At 38.6% G+C, this 23,875-nt stretch overlaps 5 protein-coding genes across 5 annotated transcripts; all 5 read right to left on the reverse strand.

Annotated features, from left to right (window-relative positions):
* Positions 1-3,282: 3,282 nt before the first annotated feature.
* Positions 3,283-4,082, reverse strand: LOC145652006 (histone H3). The gene has a single exon (XM_081700932.1). It carries the CDS (start codon positions 3,818-3,820, stop codon positions 3,410-3,412), a length of 411 nt encoding a protein of 136 aa, XP_081557058.1. The 5' UTR covers positions 3,821-4,082; the 3' UTR covers positions 3,283-3,409.
* A 195-nt stretch (positions 4,083-4,277) lies between these two features.
* On the reverse strand, positions 4,278-4,820 carry LOC118242688 (histone H2A). Its single transcript, XM_035534799.2, has one exon. It carries the CDS (start codon positions 4,818-4,820, stop codon positions 4,434-4,436), a length of 387 nt encoding a protein of 128 aa, XP_035390692.1. The 3' UTR covers positions 4,278-4,433.
* A 1,295-nt stretch (positions 4,821-6,115) lies between these two features.
* LOC118242675 (histone H1-like) lies at positions 6,116-7,016 on the reverse strand. Its single transcript, XM_035534783.2, has one exon. The coding sequence runs from the start codon at positions 6,734-6,736 to the stop codon at positions 6,116-6,118; it is 621 nt and encodes a 206-aa protein (XP_035390676.2). The 5' UTR covers positions 6,737-7,016.
* A 4,675-nt stretch (positions 7,017-11,691) lies between these two features.
* On the reverse strand, positions 11,692-14,064 carry LOC118242694 (histone H2B 1/2-like). The gene has a single exon (XM_035534809.2). It carries the CDS (start codon positions 14,051-14,053, stop codon positions 13,679-13,681), a length of 375 nt encoding a protein of 124 aa, XP_035390702.1. The 5' UTR covers positions 14,054-14,064; the 3' UTR covers positions 11,692-13,678.
* A 432-nt stretch (positions 14,065-14,496) lies between these two features.
* Positions 14,497-14,870, reverse strand: LOC118242692 (histone H4). Its single transcript, XM_035534807.2, has one exon. It carries the CDS (start codon positions 14,868-14,870, stop codon positions 14,559-14,561), a length of 312 nt encoding a protein of 103 aa, XP_035390700.1. The 3' UTR covers positions 14,497-14,558.
* Between the last annotated feature and the right edge of the window lie 9,005 nt (positions 14,871-23,875).

The raw sequence follows: 23,875 nt of genomic DNA on the forward strand, positions 1-23,875 counted from the left end.
ATGGCACTTGTAGAATAATAATAATAATAATAATAATAATAAGTTTCATTTATATAGAAACTGTCACAGACTCAAGGTCGCTTTACTATGACAAAGATGCAGAAAAAATACATTAAAACAATCAACACATTAATTAACAAATAAGAATAAGAAGAGAAGTTATGAGAAATGTTGAGGTGAGAGGTATGTTTTAAGTAGTCTAAAGCATAGCCTAAAAAAGTTGTAGAAATGTACAGAAAGAAGTTTAAATGCATTATATTGAAAGGAAACAGTAGTCATGAATTTTTTGGCCAAAACAGTTATATATTTTTATATGTTTTACTATTAAGAATTCAACGACAAAATACTAGTCCTCTCACATTTTTGAACCATTACCGCTATCCATAAGGCATGTAAACAACAACAATAAAGAGAAGTAAAATAATAAATAAAACATGAACATGAAATAATAGATAAAACAAAAGCATGAAAAAATTAATTTAACAATAATACATTCTAAAATTAACAATGAATATCAGTTTACATTACATATATGGAATTAAAAATGTACCTTTGAATGGAATCAGTCTGTATCCACTGTTACTTCAGGTCCAGTGTTGTAGAGGTATGAAAGACATTTCATTCACTTCTCCTAGACCTTTCTTATGGTCACAGTTTGGACAAAAATGTTTGTTTCACCTTGAGGGATTTTCTCTTCACCTGACGATGATGCACCATGCTCTGGGTTGAATTCTTCCTCATCTCCTTCAGACACCTCCTCCTCTTCTAAATCATTGTTCTCGTGTTCACTTCTGAGCATCTGGAAAAATGCACATCTACAAGCTGTTTGGCATTGAGATGTGTACCCATGGATTCTGCAAAAAAAGAGAACTGGGGATATTGTCATATGCAGCACCTTTAAAGTTTCTGGCTGCATTCACCATTAGCAAACAATGCTTGCAGAAAATGTTGCTTTTGTGTGAAATTGTTCTTCTATTGTTTGTAAACTTTGATAATGTGTGAGGTCATAAAGGGAAGATACTGCATATTCAAAAGAGCATTTTAATTTTGTTTGAGTTCAATCAGTAGCATACACTCACCATTATTATGTGTGTATGTTTGCGTGCACGCACATCTTGTTTAAATGTCAGGTCAAAAATGATGAAACACACTTTTCAACATTTTCAGCAATGTCAGTGTATTAGTTTGTTTTATACAATTGTGGAAAAAAAAAAAGAGTACCTAGGAGATTTGAACACTCAAATAACTTTGACGACAGTCTCAGACCTTCATTAGCCTGTTAGGCTTATGGCTTGTTTACAAACATTGTTAGGAAAGGCCACATGATGCAAATTTCAAAGCTTTATAAATACCCAGACTCCTCTAACCTTGTCCCAGAAACCAGCAGCCATGGGTTCTTCTAAGCCGCTGCCTAGCAAAATGAAAATGAAAATACTTCAGGCCTATAAAACAGGAGAAAGCTATAGGAAGACAACAATGTGTTTTCAGTTTGCCATTTCATGAGTTTGAAATGTAATTATAAAATGGTGCTTAACAGGAATAGTGGCAGTCAAGATAAGGGGTCTGGAAGGCCATAAAACATTTCAGAATCATTTCATGGGTAGAGGGAACAATGGATTCAATGAATTTCCAGCAAAATCTGGAAGCAAACATAACACTATTCTGTAAAAATGCTGAGGTTGAAAAGAGGACGGCTTCTACAAATGGATAATGATCCTAAACACACCTCAAAATCCACAATAAACTACCTCAAAAGGTGCAAGTTGAAGGTTTTACCATGGTCCTCAGAGTGCCCTGATCCAAACAGCATTGAAAATCTGTGGATAGACATCAAAAGAACAGTGCATGCAAGACAGCCCAGGAATCTCACAAAACTAGAAGACTGTTGCAATGAAGAATGGATGAAAATCCCTTAAACAAGAATCAGAAGACTCTTGGCTGGCTAGAAAAAGTGTTTACAAAATGTGATGCTTGCCAAAGCGGGTGCTACTAGGTACTAAGCATGTAGTGTGCCCGAAGTTTTGCTTTAGGCCCTTTTCCTTTTTTGTTATTTTGAAAATGTAAAAGATGTTAAAAAAAAAAAAAAAAAAAAAGTTTCAGTTTAAAATACAAAAGGAATGCGTCATCTTAAACTTTATGCCTTTTGGAGAGCATTTCATCTTCAACTTGCTTAACAGTTGACAGTAACATGCATTTTGACCAGATGTGCCCAAACCTTTGCATGCCACTGTAGATACTGTTATATGATATGATATCTGTTAAAAGGGCCTGGTGTATGGTACAGCAAACAAATGAACTATGGGGTTCCAGATGGGTAACTTCAGGAGTTCAGGAAAAAAAAAAGACCATAATGAGATTATGGAAATAAATGCATGAAAAGCATGCTTTGATCTCACATATTAAGTGCTTGTTGAACATGAATAAAATAAATACATACAGAAATAAATGCAAGTCTCCTATAACTAACCACGAGTAGGCTTACAATAAGAAGAAGAAGAAAAAGAAGAATCATCATGAAAGGCAAGTCAATTTCTATAAATATTTTTATTTGTCTTCAGAGCATTTTTTAGTTATTGTTTTAGGGCTTTTCTTTTTATGATGAAAGACAATTATTGTGTTTATTTCAACAGCAGATACAAAAGCAAACAAACCTTTATGAGAGTGGCTGTCAGCTAAGCCTAGAAATTATTTCTGAGAAGGACATACCCATTCCATAGGTTTATTATTATTGTTGGTGTTGTTTTTTTGTTGTTGTTGTTTCTCCCAAGAGAAACTGGCTAATTGTTCTGCATTATACATTTATATTCTGACAGCATTCTGATCAAAAATGAGCCACCACTAAATAAATAGTTCTCCGCAACTTGAAAGCTAACGACTTTCACAGAAAACAAAACAAATCATTTAAAAAATGAAACATTGTTTTTGTTCATTTTTTCCATGAAAGTTGTGTTACCACCAAGACACAAAGGTTAATAGAGAACAGGTCTGAAAACCACGTCCGTGTCTAGAATTTAGTTAATAGCACCAGTACATATTTATTTCAGTCGAAGAAAAGACACTGACATCTCTGAAAGACTTGTATCAGTTTCGTTTCTCAGTGATACATTTTGATGACGTGAACGTCATACTCCCGCTAGAGCACCGCTAACCCAGACGACCTTACTACAAAGTTTCTTGTCGACTCACAATACAACGCTCCTTACCGTTGCCATAGTTTCTCAGCTATGGAATTAACCCTCATAGCAAACTAGGTTGCCCGTAATCTAGAAGCACGTCAGATGCACGTTATAATAACGACGTATCGGTGAGAAGCGTTGCCAAGGCGACTTGCTCATTTTGCAGCGAAACAATTTAGGTGGCTCTTAAAAGAGCCTTTGGGTATTTTGGGATATTACGCCGAGCGAGCAGTTTAAGCACGCTCTCCGCGAATGCGGCGGGCCAACTGGATGTCCTTGGGCATGATGGTGACTCTCTTGGCGTGGATAGCGCACAAGTTAGTATCCTCGAACAGGCCGACCAGGTATGCCTCGCTAGCCTCCTGCAAGGCCATGACGGCAGAGCTCTGGAAACGGAGATCGGTCTTGAAATCCTGAGCAATTTCTCTCACCAGGCGCTGGAAGGGCAGCTTGCGGATCAGCAACTCGGTCGACTTCTGATAACGACGAATCTCCCTCAGAGCTACGGTACCAGGCCTGTAACGATGAGGCTTCTTCACGCCGCCGGTGGCTGGGGCGCTCTTACGAGCGGCCTTGGTGGCAAGCTGCTTCCTCGGGGCTTTACCACCGGTGGACTTACGGGCGGTCTGCTTTGTTCTTGCCATAGCGACGCAATTCTACTCTTAACTGACGAAGAAAGAGAATAAGACACAACCACGACGACATCCTTTTTAAGCCATAACGCCGACCTGCGCTCATTGGGCGTCTTCAGTAAGCATGCCGTCCATTGGACAAATAAAGATACGTCACATCAAGTCAATTGGCCCGTGTTCCACTACGCGCACATTTCAAAAAAGCAAGCCAGTAAGCCTACTTTTGAGCCGTGCTCTTTATGTGCCTGCAGTGTACATTGTTGAACGTACTCCCGGTTACTTTTTTTTTTTTACATGTTTGTAGCACCAACAGCATCTTATTTATATATATATATAAATAAAATATATACACACACACACACAGCACTTCTACAAGTACGTATATAAATGTACGAGTACTAGCTTGCTTTCATCAAATGCTATTGGGCGCGTAAAAACGGGGAAGGTGTACGTGTGCTCAGACGTGGCGTGGTAATGGACAGCGGTGCCCGTTAGTCATTTAGTGCCCTCGAGAAAAATGCAAGGTAGAACAGACAGTAACATTAAAAAGTTGCACTTCCTCAGTCAGTGTGGGTGGCTCTTAAAAGAGCCTTTGGGATCTGCAGACAACGGAGCAGAGGTGAATTTACTTGGTCTTGACCGCCTTCTCGGTTTTCTTGGGCAGCAGAACAGCCTGAATGTTGGGCAGCACGCCACCTTGAGCAATAGTCACCCCTCCTAACAGCTTGTTCAACTCTTCGTCGTTACGCACGGCGAGCTGCAGATGACGAGGAATGATACGGGTCTTCTTGTTGTCACGGGCGGCGTTGCCTGCCAACTCGAGAATTTCAGCAGTCAGATACTCCAGCACAGCAGCCAAATAGACCGGAGCACCGGCACCAACGCGCTCGGCATAATTACCTTTGCGCAAAAGCCTGTGCACACGGCCCACAGGAAACTGCAGACCAGCGCGAGAGGAGCGAGTCTTGGCCTTAGCCCTAGCCTTACCGCCGGTCTTCCCTCTTCCACTCATTATGGGTACAACAGCGTCTTGAGAGCAAAGCTGAAATAATCGCCTATCACCTACGAGCGCTTCAGATATAGCAAAATCAACAGCTCTCCTATTGGCTAAGGAGGACAGGACGAATAACCAATCGCGAAGCACTCGTCCACTTCCAAAGCCGGCCTCCCTTTCCTTAGCCTGCAACTCTCCCTCCCATACGGAATCACTTCCAGTTCTTGTCATTCTTCTTCATATGGATTTCAGTTTGGAGCAAATAGTCTAAATACTTCCAAGTTATTTGTATTTTTATTATTATTATTATTATTATTATTATTATTATTAAGTCTTTTCATGATACGTACATGTATGATAAAGACAGGAGAGAATGTTCGAGGTACGGCATGGCTTATATCTTTTGGAAGATTGCCTGTACGATGTATTGTCAAATAGAGTTGTTTTGTTACAACTAAGGAATGTCCGATGTATAATTGCATGGCCGATGAAACGATAGAACATTTATTACTGCCGTGCACAAGGACTATTGAAATTTGGGAGAAAATGGAAGGTATTGGGTTTAAATGCGGTCGTAACAGCAAAAGTATTATGTATGGAGTGTTTAATGAGAATTTGACTGAGAATGTAAAGGACTTTTGTTGGATGATTGTTTGTGTGATAAATTCGAAGATTGGGAAAACACGACGTAAGATGATTATTGAACAATGTATAATACCTGCAGAAATAGTGTTTAAACAGATTGTGTGTGAGTTACAAAGGTTGAAGACGATTGATATGAGAGGAAAAAAGAAATTTCCCTGGACTCTTTTGGATATATAAATGGATAATGTATACCTAATTTACAGATATAAATTGTATTGTTAATTAGTAATCTATAGCGTGAAGGTAGTCTGGGTCCTCCGGTGGATATTGTTTGTGAGGTTTCTGTGGTGGAGTGTTTGCGTTGAATTGAATTTTCTTAATAATGGAAAGGGAGAAATAAACGGCACAGAAATCTGCTTAGGCTGTACAATATTTCTATGCAAAATGGAATTGGTCCTCGTTTTCCTTTCCATTTTTAAATTGACCGTATTAAAAAAAAATTCCATTCAATACAAACACCATCTAATGCTTCACTTTTCTTTTCCGTGTCCACTCAGTACGTCTATGGAAGAAATCGCACGTTAAAATAAACTCCGATTACACACTTGGCCGTATTAATTCGCTCGTAACCATTTCGAGAGTGTAAAGAAAACCGCTCTTTGGAAGAGAAAAGTGGGTGGCTCTTAAAAGAGCCTTTTGGGGATACCAAGACATGAAAACATGCACGTTTACTTCTTGGGGGCAGCTTTTTTCGCCTTTGCAGCCTTTGGTTTGGCAGTCTTGGGCTTGGCGGTCTTTGCCTTCTTGGGGCTCTTGGCTGCCTTCTTCGGGGTGGCCGGCTTCTTTGCTTTCTTGGGGCTCTTGGTGGCTTTCGCGGCGGCAGCAGGCTTCTTCGCCTTCTTGGGCGACTTCTTTGCAGCGGCGGAGGCGGGCTTCTTTGCCGCTACCTTCTTGGGCTTTTTAGCCGCGGCAGGTTTCTTGGCGGGCGCTTTTTTCGCCTTAGGCGCGGCTTTCTTAGCGGGCTTTTTCTTGGCTTCGTCTTGCTTCTTGTTGAGCTTAAAAGAGCCAGAGGCACCGGTTCCTTTGGTCTGCACCAGAGTTTCCTTTGTCACCAAGCTTTTGATAGCAAGCTTGACGCGAGAGTTGTTCTTTTCCACGTCGTAACCACCCGCAGCCAAAGCTTTCTTCAGAGCGGCGAGAGAGACCCCGTTCCGTTCTTTGGAAGCAGAAACAGCTTTGACGATAAGCTCACCGACGCTGGGTCCCGCTTTCTTGGGTCTAGCGGCAGCTTTCTTCTTAGGCGCCTTGGCCGGCGCAGCGGCGGCTGGGGCTGGAGCTACTTCTGCCATCGTCGTGTTAACTACGAGAAATAGACGCGCGCAAACAGTACTCTACGTCGCACACACTGCTCTGTTGAGTTGAACCTCCCTCCTAGCGAGGGGCCGGCCTTAAAAGCCGCATGAGGACGGTGTAGACTCAACCCGCCCAGCACTCAGCGTCTGTGCTTCCGTGAGCTGCTCGCACTTGTGTTTTCTCATGACAAATCCGGGCCTAAATATACATGCTAAAACAATTTGTAAGTCGTCAAACAACGCGTTTCGCAAGAATGGGCTCTGTGGTTCACTTGCGTGCCAGAAAAGCCCGTGCAGCCCGATCTTGTTTTGCACAGCTGCCACAAAACGGTACTGCGCGACTGCCGCTCCAAATAAGATATGGTGTATTTCTAGGCATGTGGGGCGTGAAAATGTGAGAAATGAAGGCATACATCTAGCAAGTCCCAATATGCGCGTTGAAGGAGAGCCTGAGCAAAAGCATGGAGGTGCTAAGAGTGCGGCAGTGGTGTGTGTACTAGTTGAAAAAGGCCTTATGTACGTGCGAGTAAAACACAGGTGCAGGAGAGAGTGGCTGAGAGTGTACTTCCCGCAGCCAAGTGTCTTAGTCAAAGTAAAGCCACCAAAACCTGGCGCTCCTTGTCAGGTAGCTGGCCTCTAATTGGGCTGGAATCACGTGCTCCCCATTAGGGGAGGCAACCACGTGAGAACTCACGTCATTGCTGGGAGCCCAAGTTCTAACACTAAAGTAAATTACCCTGACCTCATCAGAACCCTCATTTGAATAACCCCAAGTTCCATCTAATCCAAAAGTGAATTAACCTTCCTCATCAGAACCCTCATTTGAATAACCACAAATTCACTCTAACCCTAAAGTGAATTACCCTGACCTCATCAGAACCCTCATTTGAATAACCCCAAACTCACCTTAAGAGATGTTTAGCATTTGCCCACTCTTTGTACTGCATACAGATCACAGCTATTCTTTACAGGCAATTCCTACAAGTTTCATAGCAGTTGATTCATTCCATTCTGAATGGTCTAGGGCTACGTGACCCCTTTGCCCCACATTGCATTCGCAAGATGCATCTATAATGTCCCATGCAAGAGACGGAGAAGTCTTGGAAAACCTAGCATGTGAATGCGCACATATATATGCATGTGTGAGACAGATAGAGAGAGAGAAGTTGGAGTTGTGCAAGATATGTGTATTCTGGGAGTGCGATTACTGAGCCACAGGACTGTGACTCATAGAATCACATCATATTTAAAAAAATAAATAAATAAACTAATTACAATAATTTTGTAGATCTGACCCACTAAACAAACCTTATGCATGTTCTTTTGAACATTTTCTGGATCATGTCATCAATAAGGTGTTGACCTAAAATGAAAAATCACAAGGCAAGTTTATCTATTGGCATTCAAAGTGCACAAAGCAATACAGAAGGTATTGACAGGGCATCACAAAAACTAACTTTGTCTCTTCTTGTCATTAGGGTTCTGAAGAAGTTAAGGATTGCATCCCATCATATATTGCACTAAAGAAGTAAGTTATTCCTTCTCAGCAGATGACTAGGCTTCTTCTACTACAAACAAGGCAAAATAAGTGAAAATAATATTAAAAGCTACTAATGAAATGTAACAACAAGAAATAATGCCATAATGTGAGCAATGAAGATTACAACAATAGTTGCCAAGGTGACTTGACATGCTTGTAGGCTACATCAGAACCAAACATACATACATAAATACATACATATATACACACACACACACACACAAATATATATAACACAAGTGTCTTTGTGTAGTCATATAAAGTGATCAAATACATTAAAAAAAAAAAATGCAACTAAATGATGCCCAGTAAAACACTGCAATACTGATTGGGATGCTCTGCTAGTTGGAGCTTTGCTCCCATCTTGTGGCCAAACTATAAAACCAGCCACAAAATGAGTTGACTTATTTCTGTGTTCAAGAGACCTGAAGGGACAGTTGCATTTGGAATCAAGAACTGTTAACCATTTATTATTAGATTTGTGGTACAGCTTAAAGCTTGTGCACCGTGTCATAATGATAGTCCTGTTTTCAACAGTGGTTGCCAAAGTGATTTGAAGGCTTGTTCAAAAGTGATAGCTTAGAACCATGTGTCAGTAATATTAGACTATTTATTCAGGGGTTTGAAAAATTGTACATTCTTATTGTACTTGTTCTTCCAGTGCTATTGTTATTCGTCGTATTTATTGTTACGACCCTGTCTAGGCGATGAGGTCGCAACAGCATTTTGAAAAGACTGGTAGCAGGATGGTAGGTGGAATAATTAGTCACAAGACTAAACTGGTAGATGAGGTGAAATGTGTATTTAAATGGTGAACAAAGACACACACATCTACCTACAAACACTGAATTACTTCAGGAGTTGCCAAAATAAACAAAACCCACACTACCAGAAGAAACACCACAACTAAATACACTTTACAGGACAAAAATAAAATACAATCCTACACTAACTCCCTGACAATAAACAGACAATAACCCCAAACCAACAGGCACCACTCCCTACAATCAGTAACTATACATAAACATACACAAAAACCGTTCAACTATCACAGCGATCACAATCATAAACAAAACATAGGGAATACTAACATACAGACAAGGAAAGCACAGCAAAGATTTCAAACTCTCAATTCATATAGCAAAACACTAACACAAAAAGGAGCTTGGGCAAGCCACTGGCTTCTTGCAGCAGGGTCCTTATATAAGCCACAGCAATCCCAGCAATCACTCAATGAGGGGCGGGGCTAGCAACGAGGTGCACAGACAGCCCCAAATGCAGAACTGGATCAGGAGCACACTGTAGCACTCCAGGAGTGTAACACCCAACTTACGTGTGAGAACTGGGGGAAACACGACTCCAGCATACCTTAAATTCTCAACAATGCGTCAGCATCACATTCGCTACACCTTTTTCATGAACCATCTTGAGAGGATTGAGAGGACAATCATTGACCATCGTACGAGTCGCTGGTTACACATCTTGTTCAAAAACACCAAAGGATTATGGTCAGTATAATCAGTGATTAGATCTGAACTACCATCAAGATACACTTCAAAGTGTTGCAGAGCAAAAAGGAGTGCAAGGGCTTCTTTCTCAATGGTACTATAAGCTAACTGATGTTTGGAGTCCATACAAGAGAAGTGTTTTTGCATGAAAGTGAAGTCAAAGGTAAGACAACATCTGAAAAGTTTTTACAAAAGCAACGATAGTAGCCAGCCATCCCCAAAAACCGACGTAGGTCCCGTTTTGTCCGAGGAACTGGAAAAGCTTTGATGGCTTCTACCTTAGCATCCAAGGGACGCACCTGTCCACGTCCCACTGTTTTCCAAGGTAGCGAACCACGCTTGTCCTCAAATTCACACTTTTCCAAATTTAACACTAATGAAGCATCTCGCAATTTAGAGATTACGGTCTCCAGTGTCTTCAAATGCTGTTCCCATGTATCTGAATATACAACAAGGTCATCGAGATAAGCTTCACAATTCAATACACCTTTCATAAACGCAATCCAAAAGGCATAAATGTATTGCAGAAAGGTGTCCAGGGTAGCAAAAGCAGAGATCTCTGATGCATGATCAGTAAGAGGGACCTGCCAATAACCTTTAAGTAAATCTAATTTGCTGACAAACTTTGCAGAACCTACTGCAAAGCACTCCAGGAGTGTAACATTATTTCTCTCATCCCTTTGCAAGCTTTTCTTTCAGGAAATGCAAATGCTGAGCTACATCAAAACACACACACACACACACACACACACACACACACACACACACACACACACACACACACACACAGTCCATCGCATAATCAAGCAGAAGTCCGATTTGGCTAAGAATATATTGTGAGGGTAGAGAAGGAAATTATTAATAAAAAGATTTGAGCTGTCTTCTGAAAGAACAAAATAGAATTGCAGTTATACAGTGGCATGCAAAAGAAAAGCTTGGGCACCCCTGGTCAAAATATATGTTACTGTGAACAGTTAATGCAGATGATGTAACAACTCAAAAAGAGTTAGATGGGATGTGCGAACATTTTGACTTGTACAAACGTGTATCCGAGGCATCTTTGAATCATTCCAAGACTGAGGCGGTTTGGATTGGGGAACAAGGAGGAAGGAGTGCTCTATGTATCAGTATGCATGAGGAAATTAAAATCATTGGAATTTATATCGGTAACGGAAATTTAGTTGAGAGCAACTGGCAGAGGAAGCTACAGGAAATCACAGAGGAATCAAAGAGAATTATACACTGGGGTGTGAGCTACAAATCGAAGATCAAACTAATTAAGACATTCGTTTTATCAAAACTATTGTTTCTGTCCATCGTTTTTCCTCCAGCGGAACAAAATAGTGACCGAACTGAATAAAATATATATTAGAACAATGTGGGGTAATAACAGAGAAGCTACAAAAAGGGAATGTGTATATAAGAATAAAGAAAATGGAGGCTTTAATTAAAAATAAGTTTTTGTAGACATGTCAATACAAGCACTGGTAGGAAAGCTAAATGAATTGGTGAAATCTCAGACTGGGAAAAGAAGAAAGGAAAGAAAAGGAAGAATGTACCATACTATAAACTTTTGTGCTCAGATTTTGTTGATAAATGTAAAAGTTGGAAGATCGATTGGAGAACGCAATCGAATAAAACTATTTATAAAAGTATAGCAGATCATAAGTACAGAGGGCAGATACAGTCTGGGGATTGCGATGAAAGGGAGAATAAAAATCTGTTGAATTTGCTATCAGGAGAACATGTTTCAGAGAAAATAAAGGCTAGGATGTGGCTTGCTGAAGTGGCTAGGCTACCAACGATGTCTGTGGTTAAACGGAGTTGCTTTGTGAAGACGGCCGAATGTCCAATGCTTAATTGTAAAGGGAAAGAAACAATAGGGAAGAAACAAAGGAAGAAACAATAGGGAAGAAACAATTTAATCACAAAAACATAATATATCGTGCTTATAATGTGAACATACATTGTAAAAAGATCATTTTGTTTTAGATAGGTATACCTGCACAATTGTGAAGCAAATTGGGTCTACAAGAGCTAAAATGACTATGGAAAATATTTTTTTGTCTAGTGAACAAGTAGTGAAACAATGTATAGTAATTTTTTTAAAAAAGAGAGACAAAAGGATGACGAGGTGAAATGTGGGAAATTTTAAAAAAAAGTTTGTACTATGGATATGTGTGAAGTGTAAACATTTTGGAGAATTTCATGTAAGATGCTTATCTGTGACTTGGCCCATATGTAATCTTACTTTACTTTTCGTATGAAAATTATGAGAACTGACAGATAAAATTATTATAAAGTATAGATTCTCTCTTATGAAATATTGCTTTATAATGCCATTCGTATATAATGTTTTCATTGCTTGTTTTTGTGATATGAAAACGTAATAAAATCATTTAAAAACACAAGTGTCTGTCAAATCAGCCCAGTTTTAGTCAAAGGAAGCCCCCAAACCTGGCACTCTCACTTGAGCTGGCGCTCCTCGACAGGTGGCCGTCCTCTTATTTGTCTGGCATCAGGTGCACCTCATCAGGGGAGGCAACCACGTGAGCACTGTCAGGTGTCTGAGCTCACATCACTGCTGGGGGTAATGATGTTCCAACACTAACGTGAATTGCCCTCATCAGAACCCTCATTTGAATAACCCCAAGTTCACGCTAACCCTAATGTGCCTTACCCTGATGTCATCAGAACCCTCATCTGAATAACCCCCAAGTTCACTCTAAACCTAAAGTGATTTACCCTGAACCCATCAGACCCCTCATTTGAATAACCCCAAATTCACGCTAACCCTAATGGGCATTACCCTGATGTCATCAGAACCCTCATCTGAATAACCCCAAAGTACACTCTAAACCTAATGGGCATTACCCTGATGTCATCAGAACCCTCATCTGAATAACCCCAAAGTACACTCTAAACCTAATGGGCATTACCCTGATGTCATCAGAACCCTTATTTGAGTAAACCCAAGTTCACTCCTACCCTAGAGTGAATAACCATAACTTCATCAGAACCCTACATTGGATTACCCCAAGTTGTTTTTCATCATAATGGGAAATAACTTGACCTCTTCATAACCCTGAATTCTGCATTAGCCTAATCTCTTTCCTAGCTTTACCCTCTTACAAACCCCAATAACATTTCCAGTACCACACTTCCATGGTATGGCACATGTGTAACCTACTTCCAAATAGAATATCACTACAAGGCCTATCTGGACATTTTTCTCCTAACTTACTTCTTTAGCGCAATATATGATGGGATGCAATCCTTAACCCTTCCCAGCAAATGACTAGGCTTCATCTACTGCAAACATGGCAAAAGATGTGAAAAGAATATTAATAGCTACTAATAAAATGTAACAACAGGAAATGTCAATGTGGGCAATGAAGATTAAAGATTACAACAATTGTCATGGTGACTTCACATACTTGTAGGTTACATCAGAGCCAATAATATATATACACAAAGATACTTGTCCTAAAGTGACAAAATGCATATAAAAAACAAAAAAACAAAGACAACCAAAAAAAGGTTTCATACAAGACTGTGACCCAGCTCTGGGGAGTAGAAACGGGTTTCCAAATCCCAATCTCAAGAACTTCAAGTTTCATTTAAATTACAAGATACATGCGGCCGAATAAAGCACACGAAAATAATTTAATAAAACGCGCGGGAAAGGGGAAGACGGACGACGTCAAAGCGCACAAAGGGAAGAAAGACGACGGCACAGCGCACAAAAACACAAGCGCTACTTCAGCTACTACTCCTTTCCTTTTCTCGTTTTACGGTACATGCACACCCACACGATGGAAAATGTCTTTGGTGAAAACGTGGGTGGCTCTTAAAAGAGCCTTTGGGGTAGTCAAGTCGCACTATGACGCTTTACTTGGAACTGGTGTACTTGGTGACGGCCTTTGTACCCTCAGATACGGCGTGTTTAGCCAGCTCACCGGGAAGCAGCAGGCGCACGGCCGTCTGGATCTCTCTGGAGGTGATGGTCGAACGCTTGTTGTAGTGAGCGAGACGAGAAGCCTCACCAGCGATGCGCTCGAAGATATCATTCACAAAGGAATTCATGATCCCCATAGCCTTAGAAGAGATACCGGTGTCGGGGTGGACCTGCTTCAAGACTTTGTACACGTAGATAGCATAACTCTCCTTCCTGGTCTTTCTGCGCTTCTTGCCTCCTTTACCAGTCGTCTTGGTCACCGCTTTCTTAGATCCCTTCTTCGGGGCGGACTTCGCTGGTTCGGGCATGACGTTCGTCGTTGAATAAACCACAACGGAATGAGAAACGGCGCCTGCACACCCAGTTTATTTAGACTCTGGTATTCTAATTAGAACATACCCTCGCCTCCTCGGTCATGACAAGCCATCATTGGCTAGAAAACAACCCCTCCTCTCACAGGAACCTCCTATCGTTGCTCCGCCACTCCATAGCGTTTACCTCTTAATCCCGCCCTGCCATGTCTATCTTTAACTTTCCCGCCCCTTCTTAGGAAGGAGGCGCAGAAAGCCAAACCAAGTCTCCACAATGCTTATTCTTTGCTTCCTTTCTTACTTTGGGAAATATGTTTTAAACATTATCGTGACTTATTTTGGGCTGGGATCTGCATGTATACAACATGCAAACAGCCCTTATCAATATAGGACAATAAGTCCTTTGGGCGCTTATAGGCGGCCATAGCCGCACGGAACAACTCTTTAACTGAATGTATGGGTGGCTCTTAAAAGAGCCGTTGGTTTCGTTTGAACTCAGTGTTTACCCTCCGAAGCCGTACAGAGTACGTCCCTGGCGTTTCAGAGCATAAACCACATCCATGGCGGTGACAGTCTTTCTCTTGGCATGCTCGGTGTAGGTAACCGCGTCCCTGATGACGTTCTCCAGAAACACTTTCAGCACGCCACGGGTCTCCTCGTAGATCAGACCGGAGATGCGCTTCACACCGCCACGACGAGCCAGACGGCGAATAGCTGGCTTAGTGATACCCTGGATGTTGTCGCGGAGTACTTTACGGTGACGCTTAGCGCCACCTTTCCCCAGACCCTTACCACCCTTTCCTCTGCCAGACATCCCTTAGCCTTCTCACACTATTCGAAGAAAAGTGAAATAATGAAGCCTCCATACCCAGAGCGGCACTATTATTCTCGACTAAAGGACCTGGTTGAAGACAAGGGGCACTCGAGGAGGCGGAGCTAAAGACCACGCGCCTCCAAACGCCTCCAGCACCACACTTAGCCAGACTGGAATAAAAACTCCATACTATTTCACAAAAACGACAATTCATATATGTAAAATATAAGATATCTTAGACAATAATAACGAACAACAACATAAGGGAAGAAAAAGAACGATAACAAACAAACAAACAAAGACAACAAAAGATTCAGTGCAGCATAAGATGGCCTACTACTGTTACTACTGCCACTAATAAGAAGAAGAGTCAGAATGGAAGTAGATCCTCAGCACTGGTGCTGAAACCCCCCAAGTTTAAAGTCTCTTGCTGGAAAATATAGAAATTATATGCACACTCCTAATCCGTGTGTTCACTAGGCCTCTTAGGGTTCCCACCAATCCAAGAACAGCATGTGGTTCAGGTTAGAGAAACATGATGGGTTTCAAATTTCTAGGTTGGAAGATGTCAGTTTCAAATTAATAACAGAAATGGACAGAGCATTACATTTTTAGGAAAACACACAAATAGATTGAGGCAGTGGGGTCAAGGCCCATATTTTAAAGCCACATAGAGGACAACTATTCTTTGCAGGCAACTCAAACTGCTTTGATAGCACGTCACTCATTCCATTCTTCATGGTCTAGGCCTACTTTTATGTCTAGCCTCATATGACCTCTACAAACAGAAAACAGGCAAACCTTTTTTTTTTATCACATTGCATACTCATCTGCTGTCTTCTCACTTTCATCTTCTGCTGCAACAGTGGCAGCTTAACTGCTTTTTTCACATACCATAACTCCATCCATGTGCCCTCATCCATTGAGGCCTTATGCTGCTGATAACCACTGTTGTACAACAAGGACCAATGAACATATTCCAATGCAATGGCACATCATACTGACCTTTCATGAGGACCTGGAAATGTGTCTCAAGAGAGTTCTAGATGTGTATGTTCAATTGCTACATGAAAACCCAGACAGAGAATGCTCCAAAGTAATGAACATGGGATACTTTTCAAGCATTAATAAAGGACATCACTACGCTTGTAAATCATAGGAAAACACACTTGTATGCCCTAAAGGTTGAATACAGCCTTCAAAGGCCTTCAAAGACTGCAGTCTAAAAAAATGCTCAATAAAATGTTGTAAAGAGTATGAATCATCTGCTGTATTGGGAATTTCATCATCACTGTGAAGCAGCTTTACTTAAAATGTAAAGCTTGAAACCGGTACTGGAGGGCAACCTGAACTCAGCACAAGGAAACAACCTTATTATCATGAATATTTTTGTTAACATTATCTCTACCACTATTATTATTATTATTATTATTATTATTATTATTATTATTATTATTATTATTATTATTATTATTAACAGCAGGAAGAGGAGGAGGAGGAGGAGGAGGAGGAGGAGGAGGAGGAATAGAAGTACATTTCAAATAAATTAACAAGAAAAATAAATTAACTAAATGATATCAAGTAAAACCCACCAATACTGATTGGGATGCTGTGATAGATGGACCTTTGCTGCCATCTTGTGGCCAAACTGTAAAACCAGCCACAACAAAATGAGAGTTGACTTATTTCTGTCTTCAAGAGACATGAAGGAACAGTTGCATTTGGAATCAAAAACTGTAAGCCATTTATTATTAAATTTGTGGAAAACCTTAAAGCTTGTGACGTAACGATAGTCGTGTTTTCAACAGTGGATGCCAAAGTGATTTGAAGGCATGTTCAAAAGTGATAGCTTAGAACCATGTGTCAGTAATATTTGTCAAACCCTGAATAAATAAATGATAAATTGTACTTGTTCTTCCAGTGCTATTGTTATTCTTTGTAGTTATTTCTTTCATCCCTTTTCTTTCAGGAAATGCAAATGCAGAGATACGCTCGCACACACCGACACGCACACGCACCCACACATACACACAGTAGAAAAAATAGACCATCGCATAATCAAGAAGAAGACAGATTTGGCTAAGAACATATTGTGAGGGTAAAGAAGGAAATTGTTAATAAAAAGATTTAAGCTGTCTTCTGAAAGAACAAAATAGAAGTGCAGTCATACAGTGGCATGCAAAGATTTGAGCACCCCTGGACAAAATATATGTTACTGTGAACAGTTAATCAAGTTGAAGATGAAATTATCTCCAAAAAGCATAAAGTTAAAAGATGAAACACACTTTTCAACATTTTCAGAAAAAAAAAAAAAAAAAAAAAAAAAAAAGAGTACCTAGGAGATTTGAACACTCAAATAACTTTTCAACGACAAAATACTAGTCCTCTCACATTTTTGAACCATTACGAATATGGTTCAAAATAACATTTTGAATATTATGGAATGTTTCCATTTTGGCCAAAAGATGGAAGCAGAGGATCATCTATTTTATCACCTCCCATGGCGATTGGTCTACTAGACGGTTTTACTTGTATTTTTAGTCACGTTTTAGGTTTAGAAATACATCAATTTAAATGGAAAATGTGGAGCTCCATCAGAAACATGGCACTTGTAGAATAATAATAATAATAATAATAATAATAAGTTTCATTTATATAGAAACTGTCACAGACTCAAGGTCGCTTTACTATGACAAAGATGCAGAAAAAATACATTAAAACAATCAACACATTAATTAACAAATAAGAATAAGAAGAGAAGTTATGAGAAATGTTGAGGTGAGAGGTATGTTTTAAGTAGTCTAAAGCATAGCCTAAAAAAGTTGTAGAAATGTACAGAAAGAAGTTTAAATGCATTATATTGAAAGGAAACAGTAGTCATGAATTTTTTGGCCAAAACAGTTATATATTTTTATATGTTTTACTATTAAGAATTCAACGACAAAATACTAGTCCTCTCACATTTTTGAACCATTACCGCTATCCATAAGGCATGTAAACAACAACAATAAAGAGAAGTAAAATAATAAATAAAACATGAACATGAAATAATAGATAAAACAAAAGCATGAAAAAATTAATTTAACAATAATACATTCTAAAATTAACAATGAATATCAGTTTACATTACATATATGGAATTAAAAATGTACCTTTGAATGGAATCAGTCTGTATCCACTGTTACTTCAGGTCCAGTGTTGTAGAGGTATGAAAGACATTTCATTCACTTCTCCTAGACCTTTCTTATGGTCACAGTTTGGACAAAAATGTTTGTTTCACCTTGAGGGATTTTCTCTTCACCTGACGATGATGCACCATGCTCTGGGTTGAATTCTTCCTCATCTCCTTCAGACACCTCCTCCTCTTCTAAATCATTGTTCTCGTGTTCACTTCTGAGCATCTGGAAAAATGCACATCTACAAGCTGTTTGGCATTGAGATGTGTACCCATGGATTCTGCAAAAAAAGAGAACTGGGGATATTGTCATATGCAGCACCTTTAAAGTTTCTGGCTGCATTCACCATTAGCAAACAATGCTTGCAGAAAATGTTGCTTTTGTGTGAAATTGTTCTTCTATTGTTTGTAAACTTTGATAATGTGTGAGGTCATAAAGGGAAGATACTGCATATTCAAAAGAGCATTTTAATTTTGTTTGAGTTCAATCAGTAGCATACACTCACCATTATTATGTGTGTATGTTTGCGTGCACGCACATCTTGTTTAAATGTCAGGTCAAAAATGATGAAACACACTTTTCAACATTTTCAGCAATGTCAGTGTATTAGTTTGTTTTATACAATTGTGAAAAAAAAAAAAGAGTACCTAGGAGATTTGAACACTCAAATAACTTTGACGACAGTCTCAGACCTTCATTAGCCTGTTAGGCTTATGGCTTGTTTACAAACATTGTTAGGAAAGGCCACATGATGCAAATTTCAAAGCTTTATAAATACCCAGACTCCTCTAACCTTGTCCCAGAAACCAGCAGCCATGGGTTCTTCTAAGCCGCTGCCTAGCAAAATGAAAATGAAAATACTTCAGGCCTATAAAACAGGAGAAAGCTATAGGAAGACAACAATGTGTTTTCAGTTTGCCATTTCATGAGTTTGAAATGTAATTATAAAATGGTGCTTAACAGGAATAGTGGCAGTCAAGATAAGGGGTCTGGAAGGCCATAAAACATTTCAGAATCATTTCATGGGTAGAGGGAACAATGGATTCAATGAATTTCCAGCAAAATCTGGAAGCAAACATAACACTATTCTGTAAAAATGCTGAGGTTGAAAAGAGGATGGCTTCTACAAATGGATAATGATCCTAAACACACCTCAAAATCCACAATAAACTACCTCAAAAGGTGCAAGTTGAAGGTTTTACCATGGTCCTCAGAGTGCCCTGATCCAAACAGCATTGAAAATCTGTGGATAGACATCAAAAGAACAGTGCATGCAAGACAGCCCAGGAATCTCACAAAACTAGAAGACTGTTGCAATGAAGAATGGATGAAAATCCCTTAAACAAGAATCAGAAGACTCTTGGCTGGCTAGAAAAAGTGTTTACAAAATGTGATGCTTGCCAAAGCGGGTGCTACTAGGTACTAAGCATGTAGTGTGCCCGAAGTTTTGCTTTAGGCCCTTTTCCTTTTTTGTTATTTTGAAAATGTAAAAGATGTTAAAAAAAAAAAAAAAAAAAAAAGTTTCAGTTTAAAATACAAAAGGAATGCGTCATCTTAAACTTTATGCCTTTTGGAGAGCATTTCATCTTCAACTTGCTTAACAGTTGACAGTAACATGCATTTTGACCAGATGTGCCCAAACCTTTGCATGCCACTGTAGATACTGTTATATGATATGATATCTGTTAAAAGGGCCTGGTGTATGGTACAGCAAACAAATGAACTATGGGGTTCCAGATGGGTAACTTCAGGAGTTCAGGAAAAAAAAAAGACCATAATGAGATTATGGAAATAAATGCATGAAAAGCATGCTTTGATCTCACATATTAAGTGCTTGTTGAACATGAATAAAATAAATACATACAGAAATAAATGCAAGTCTCCTATAACTAACCACGAGTAGGCTTACAATAAGAAGAAGAAGAAAAAGAAGAATCATCATGAAAGGCAAGTCAATTTCTATAAATATTTTTATTTGTCTTCAGAGCATTTTTTAGTTATTGTTTTAGGGCTTTTCTTTTTATGATGAAAGACAATTATTGTGTTTATTTCAACAGCAGATACAAAAGCAAACAAACCTTTATGAGAGTGGCTGTCAGCTAAGCCTAGAAATTATTTCTGAGAAGGACATACCCATTCCATAGGTTTATTATTATTGTTGGTGTTGTTTTTTTGTTGTTGTTGTTTCTCCCAAGAGAAACTGGCTAATTGTTCTGCATTATACATTTATATTCTGACAGCATTCTGATTAAAACTAGGTGCCCTTAATGATTGAATATTATGGAATGTTTCCATTTTGGCCACAAGATGGAAGCAGAGGATCATCTATTTTATTACCTCCCATGGCGATTGGTCTACTAGACGGTTTTACTTGTATTTTTAGTCACGTTTTAGGTTTAGAAATACATCAATTTAAATGGAAAATGTGGAGCTCCATCAGAAACATGGCACTTGTAGAATAATAATAATAATAATAATAAGTTTCATTTATATAGAAACTGTCACAGACTCAAGGTCGCTTTACTATGACAAAGATGCAGAAAAAATACATTAAAACAATCAACACATTAATTAACAAATAAGAATAAGAAGAGAAGTTATGAGAAATGTTGAGGTGAGAGGTATGTTTTAAGTAGTCTAAAGCATAGCCTAAAAAAGTTGTAGAAATGTACAGAAAGAAGTTTAAATGCATTATATTGAAAGGAAACAGTAGTCATGAATTTTTTGGCCAAAACAGTTATATATTTTTATATGTTTTACTATTAAGAATTCAACGACAAAATACTAGTCCTCTCACATTTTTGAACCATTACCGCTATCCATAAGGCATGTAAACAACAACAATAAAGAGAAGTAAAATAATAAATAAAACATGAACATGAAATAATAGATAAAACAAAAGCATGAAAAAATTAATTTAACAATAATACATTCTAAAATTAACAATGAATATCAGTTTACATTACATATATGGAATTAAAAATGTACCTTTGAATGGAATCAGTCTGTATCCACTGTTACTTCAGGTCCAGTGTTGTAGAGGTATGAAAGACATTTCATTCACTTCTCCTAGACCTTTCTTATGGTCACAGTTTGGACAAAAATGTTTGTTTCACCTTGAGGGATTTTCTCTTCACCTGACGATGATGCACCATGCTCTGGATTGAATTCTTCCTCATCTCCTTCAGACACCTCCTCCTCTTCTAAATCATTGTTCTCGTGTTCACTTCTGAGCATCTGGAAAAATGCACATCTACAAGCTGTTTGGCATTGAGATGTGTACCCATGGATTCTGCAAAAAAAGAGAACTGGGGATATTGTCATATGCAGCACCTTTAAAGTTTCTGGCTGCATTCACCATTAGCAAACAATGCTTGCAGAAAATGTTGCTTTTGTGTGAAATTGTTCTTCTATTGTTTGTAAACTTTGATAATGTGTGAGGTCATAAAGGGAAGATACTGCATATTCAAAAGAGCATTTTAATTTTGTTTGAGTTCAATCAGTAGCATACACTCACCATTATTATGTGTGTATGTTTGCGTGCACGCACATCTTGTTTAAATGTCAGGTCAAAAATGATGAAACACACTTTTCAACATTTTCAGCAATGTCAGTGTATTAGTTTGTTTTATACAATTGTGAAAAAAAAAAAAAGAGTACCTAGGAGATTTGAACACTCAAATAACTTTGACGACAGTCTCAGACCTTCATTAGCCTGTTAGGCTTATGGCTTGTTTACAAACATTGTTAGGAAAGGCCACATGATGCAAATTTCAAAGCTTTATAAATACCCAGACTCCTCTAACCTTGTCCCAGAAACCAGCAGCCATGGGTTCTTCTAAGCCGCTGCCTAGCAAAATGAAAATGAAAATACTTCAGGCCTATAAAACAGGAGAAAGCTATAGGAAGACAACAATGTGTTTTCAGTTTGCCATTTCATGAGTTTGAAATGTAATTATAAAATGGTGCTTAACAGGAATAGTGGCAGTCAAGATAAGGGGTCTGGAAGGCCATAAAACATTTCAGAATCATTTCATGGGTAGAGGGAACAATGGATTCAATGAATTTCCAGCAAAATCTGGAAGCAAACATAACACTATTCTGTAAAAATGCTGAGGTTGAAAAGAGGACGGCTTCTACAAATGGATAATGATCCTAAACACACCTCAAAATCCACAATAAACTACCTCAAAAGGTGCAAGTTGAAGGTTTTACCATGGTCCTCAGAGTGCCCTGATCCAAACAGCATTGAAAATCTGTGGATAGACATCAAAAGAACAGTGCATGCAAGACAGCCCAGGAATCTCACAAAACTAGAAGACTGTTGCAATGAAGAATGGATGAAAATCCCTTAAACAAGAATCAGAAGACTCTTGGCTGGCTAGAAAAAGTGTTTACAAAATGTGATGCTTGCCAAAGCGGGTGCTACTAGGTACTAAGCATGTAGTGTGCCCGAAGTTTTGCTTTAGGCCCTTTTCCTTTTTTGTTATTTTGAAAATGTAAAAGATGTTAAAAAAAAAAAAAAAAAGTTTCAGTTTAAAATACAAAAGGAATGCGTCATCTTAAACTTTATGCCTTTTGGAGAGCATTTCATCTTCAACTTGCTTAACAGTTGACAGTAACATGCATTTTGACCAGATGTGCCCAAACCTTTGCATGCCACTGTAGATACTGTTATATGATATGATATCTGTTAAAAGGGCCTGGTGTATGGTACAGCAAACAAATGAACTATGGGGTTCCAGATGGGTAACTTCAGGAGTTCAGGAAAAAAAAAAGACCATAATGAGATTATGGAAATAAATGCATGAAAAGCATGCTTTGATCTCACATATTAAGTGCTTGTTGAACATGAATAAAATAAATACATACAGAAATAAATGCAAGTCTCCTATAACTAACCACGAGTAGGCTTACAATAAGAAGAAGAAGAAAAAGAAGAATCATCATGAAAGGCAAGTCAATTTCTATAAATATTTTTATTTGTCTTCAGAGCATTTTTTAGTTATTGTTTTAGGGCTTTTCTTTTTATGATGAAAGACAATTATTGTGTTTATTTCAACAGCAGATACAAAAGCAAACAAACCTTTATGAGAGTGGCTGTCAGCTAAGCCTAGAAATTATTTCTGAGAAGGACATACCCATTCCATAGGTTTATTATTATTGTTGGTGTTGTTTTTTTGTTGTTGTTGTTTCTCCCAAGAGAAACTGGCTAATTGTTCTGCATTATACATTTATATTCTGACAGCATTCTGATTAAAACTAGGTGCCCTTAATGATTGAATATTATGGAATGTTTCCATTTTGGCCACAAGATGGAAGCAGAGGATCATCTATTTTATTACCTCCCATGGCGATTGGTCTACTAGACGGTTTTACTTGTATTTTTAGTCACGTTTTAGGTTTAGAAATACATCAATTTAAATGGAAAATGTGGCGCTCCATCAGAAACATGGCACTTGTAGAATAATAATAATAATAATAATAAGTTTCATTTATATAGAAACTGTCACAGACTCAAGGTCGCTTTACTATGACAAAGATGCAGAAAAAATACATTAAAACAATCAACACATTAATTAACAAATAAGAATAAGAAGAGAAGTTATGAGAAATGTTGAGGTGAGAGGTATGTTTTAAGTAGTCTAAAGCATAGCCTAAAAAAGTTGTAGAAATGTACAGAAAGAAGTTTAAATGCATTATATTGAAAGGAAACAGTAGTCATGAATTTTTTGGCCAAAACAGTTATATATTTTTATATGTTTTACTATTAAGAATTCAACGACAAAATACTAGTCCTCTCACATTTTTGAACCATAACCGCTATCC

Source organism: Electrophorus electricus, chromosome 18 (assembly GCF_041902795.1).
Source record: "Electrophorus electricus isolate QZ-2024a chromosome 18, ASM4190279v1, whole genome shotgun sequence".
Taxonomy (NCBI): Eukaryota; Metazoa; Chordata; class Actinopteri; order Gymnotiformes; family Gymnotidae; genus Electrophorus; species Electrophorus electricus.

What these genes read in the sequence shown, in the direction of transcription:
- LOC118242692 (XM_035534807.2), bottom strand. Translation starts at nt 14,870, where the DNA reads ATGTCTGGCAGAGGAAAGGGTGGTAAGGGTCTGGGGAAAGGTGGCGCT.
- LOC145652006 (XM_081700932.1), bottom strand. Translation starts at nt 3,820, where the DNA reads ATGGCAAGAACAAAGCAGACCGCCCGTAAGTCCACCGGTGGTAAAGCC.
- LOC118242688 (XM_035534799.2), bottom strand. Translation starts at nt 4,820, where the DNA reads ATGAGTGGAAGAGGGAAGACCGGCGGTAAGGCTAGGGCTAAGGCCAAG.
- LOC118242675 (XM_035534783.2), bottom strand. Translation starts at nt 6,736, where the DNA reads ATGGCAGAAGTAGCTCCAGCCCCAGCCGCCGCTGCGCCGGCCAAGGCG.
- LOC118242694 (XM_035534809.2), bottom strand. Translation starts at nt 14,053, where the DNA reads ATGCCCGAACCAGCGAAGTCCGCCCCGAAGAAGGGATCTAAGAAAGCG.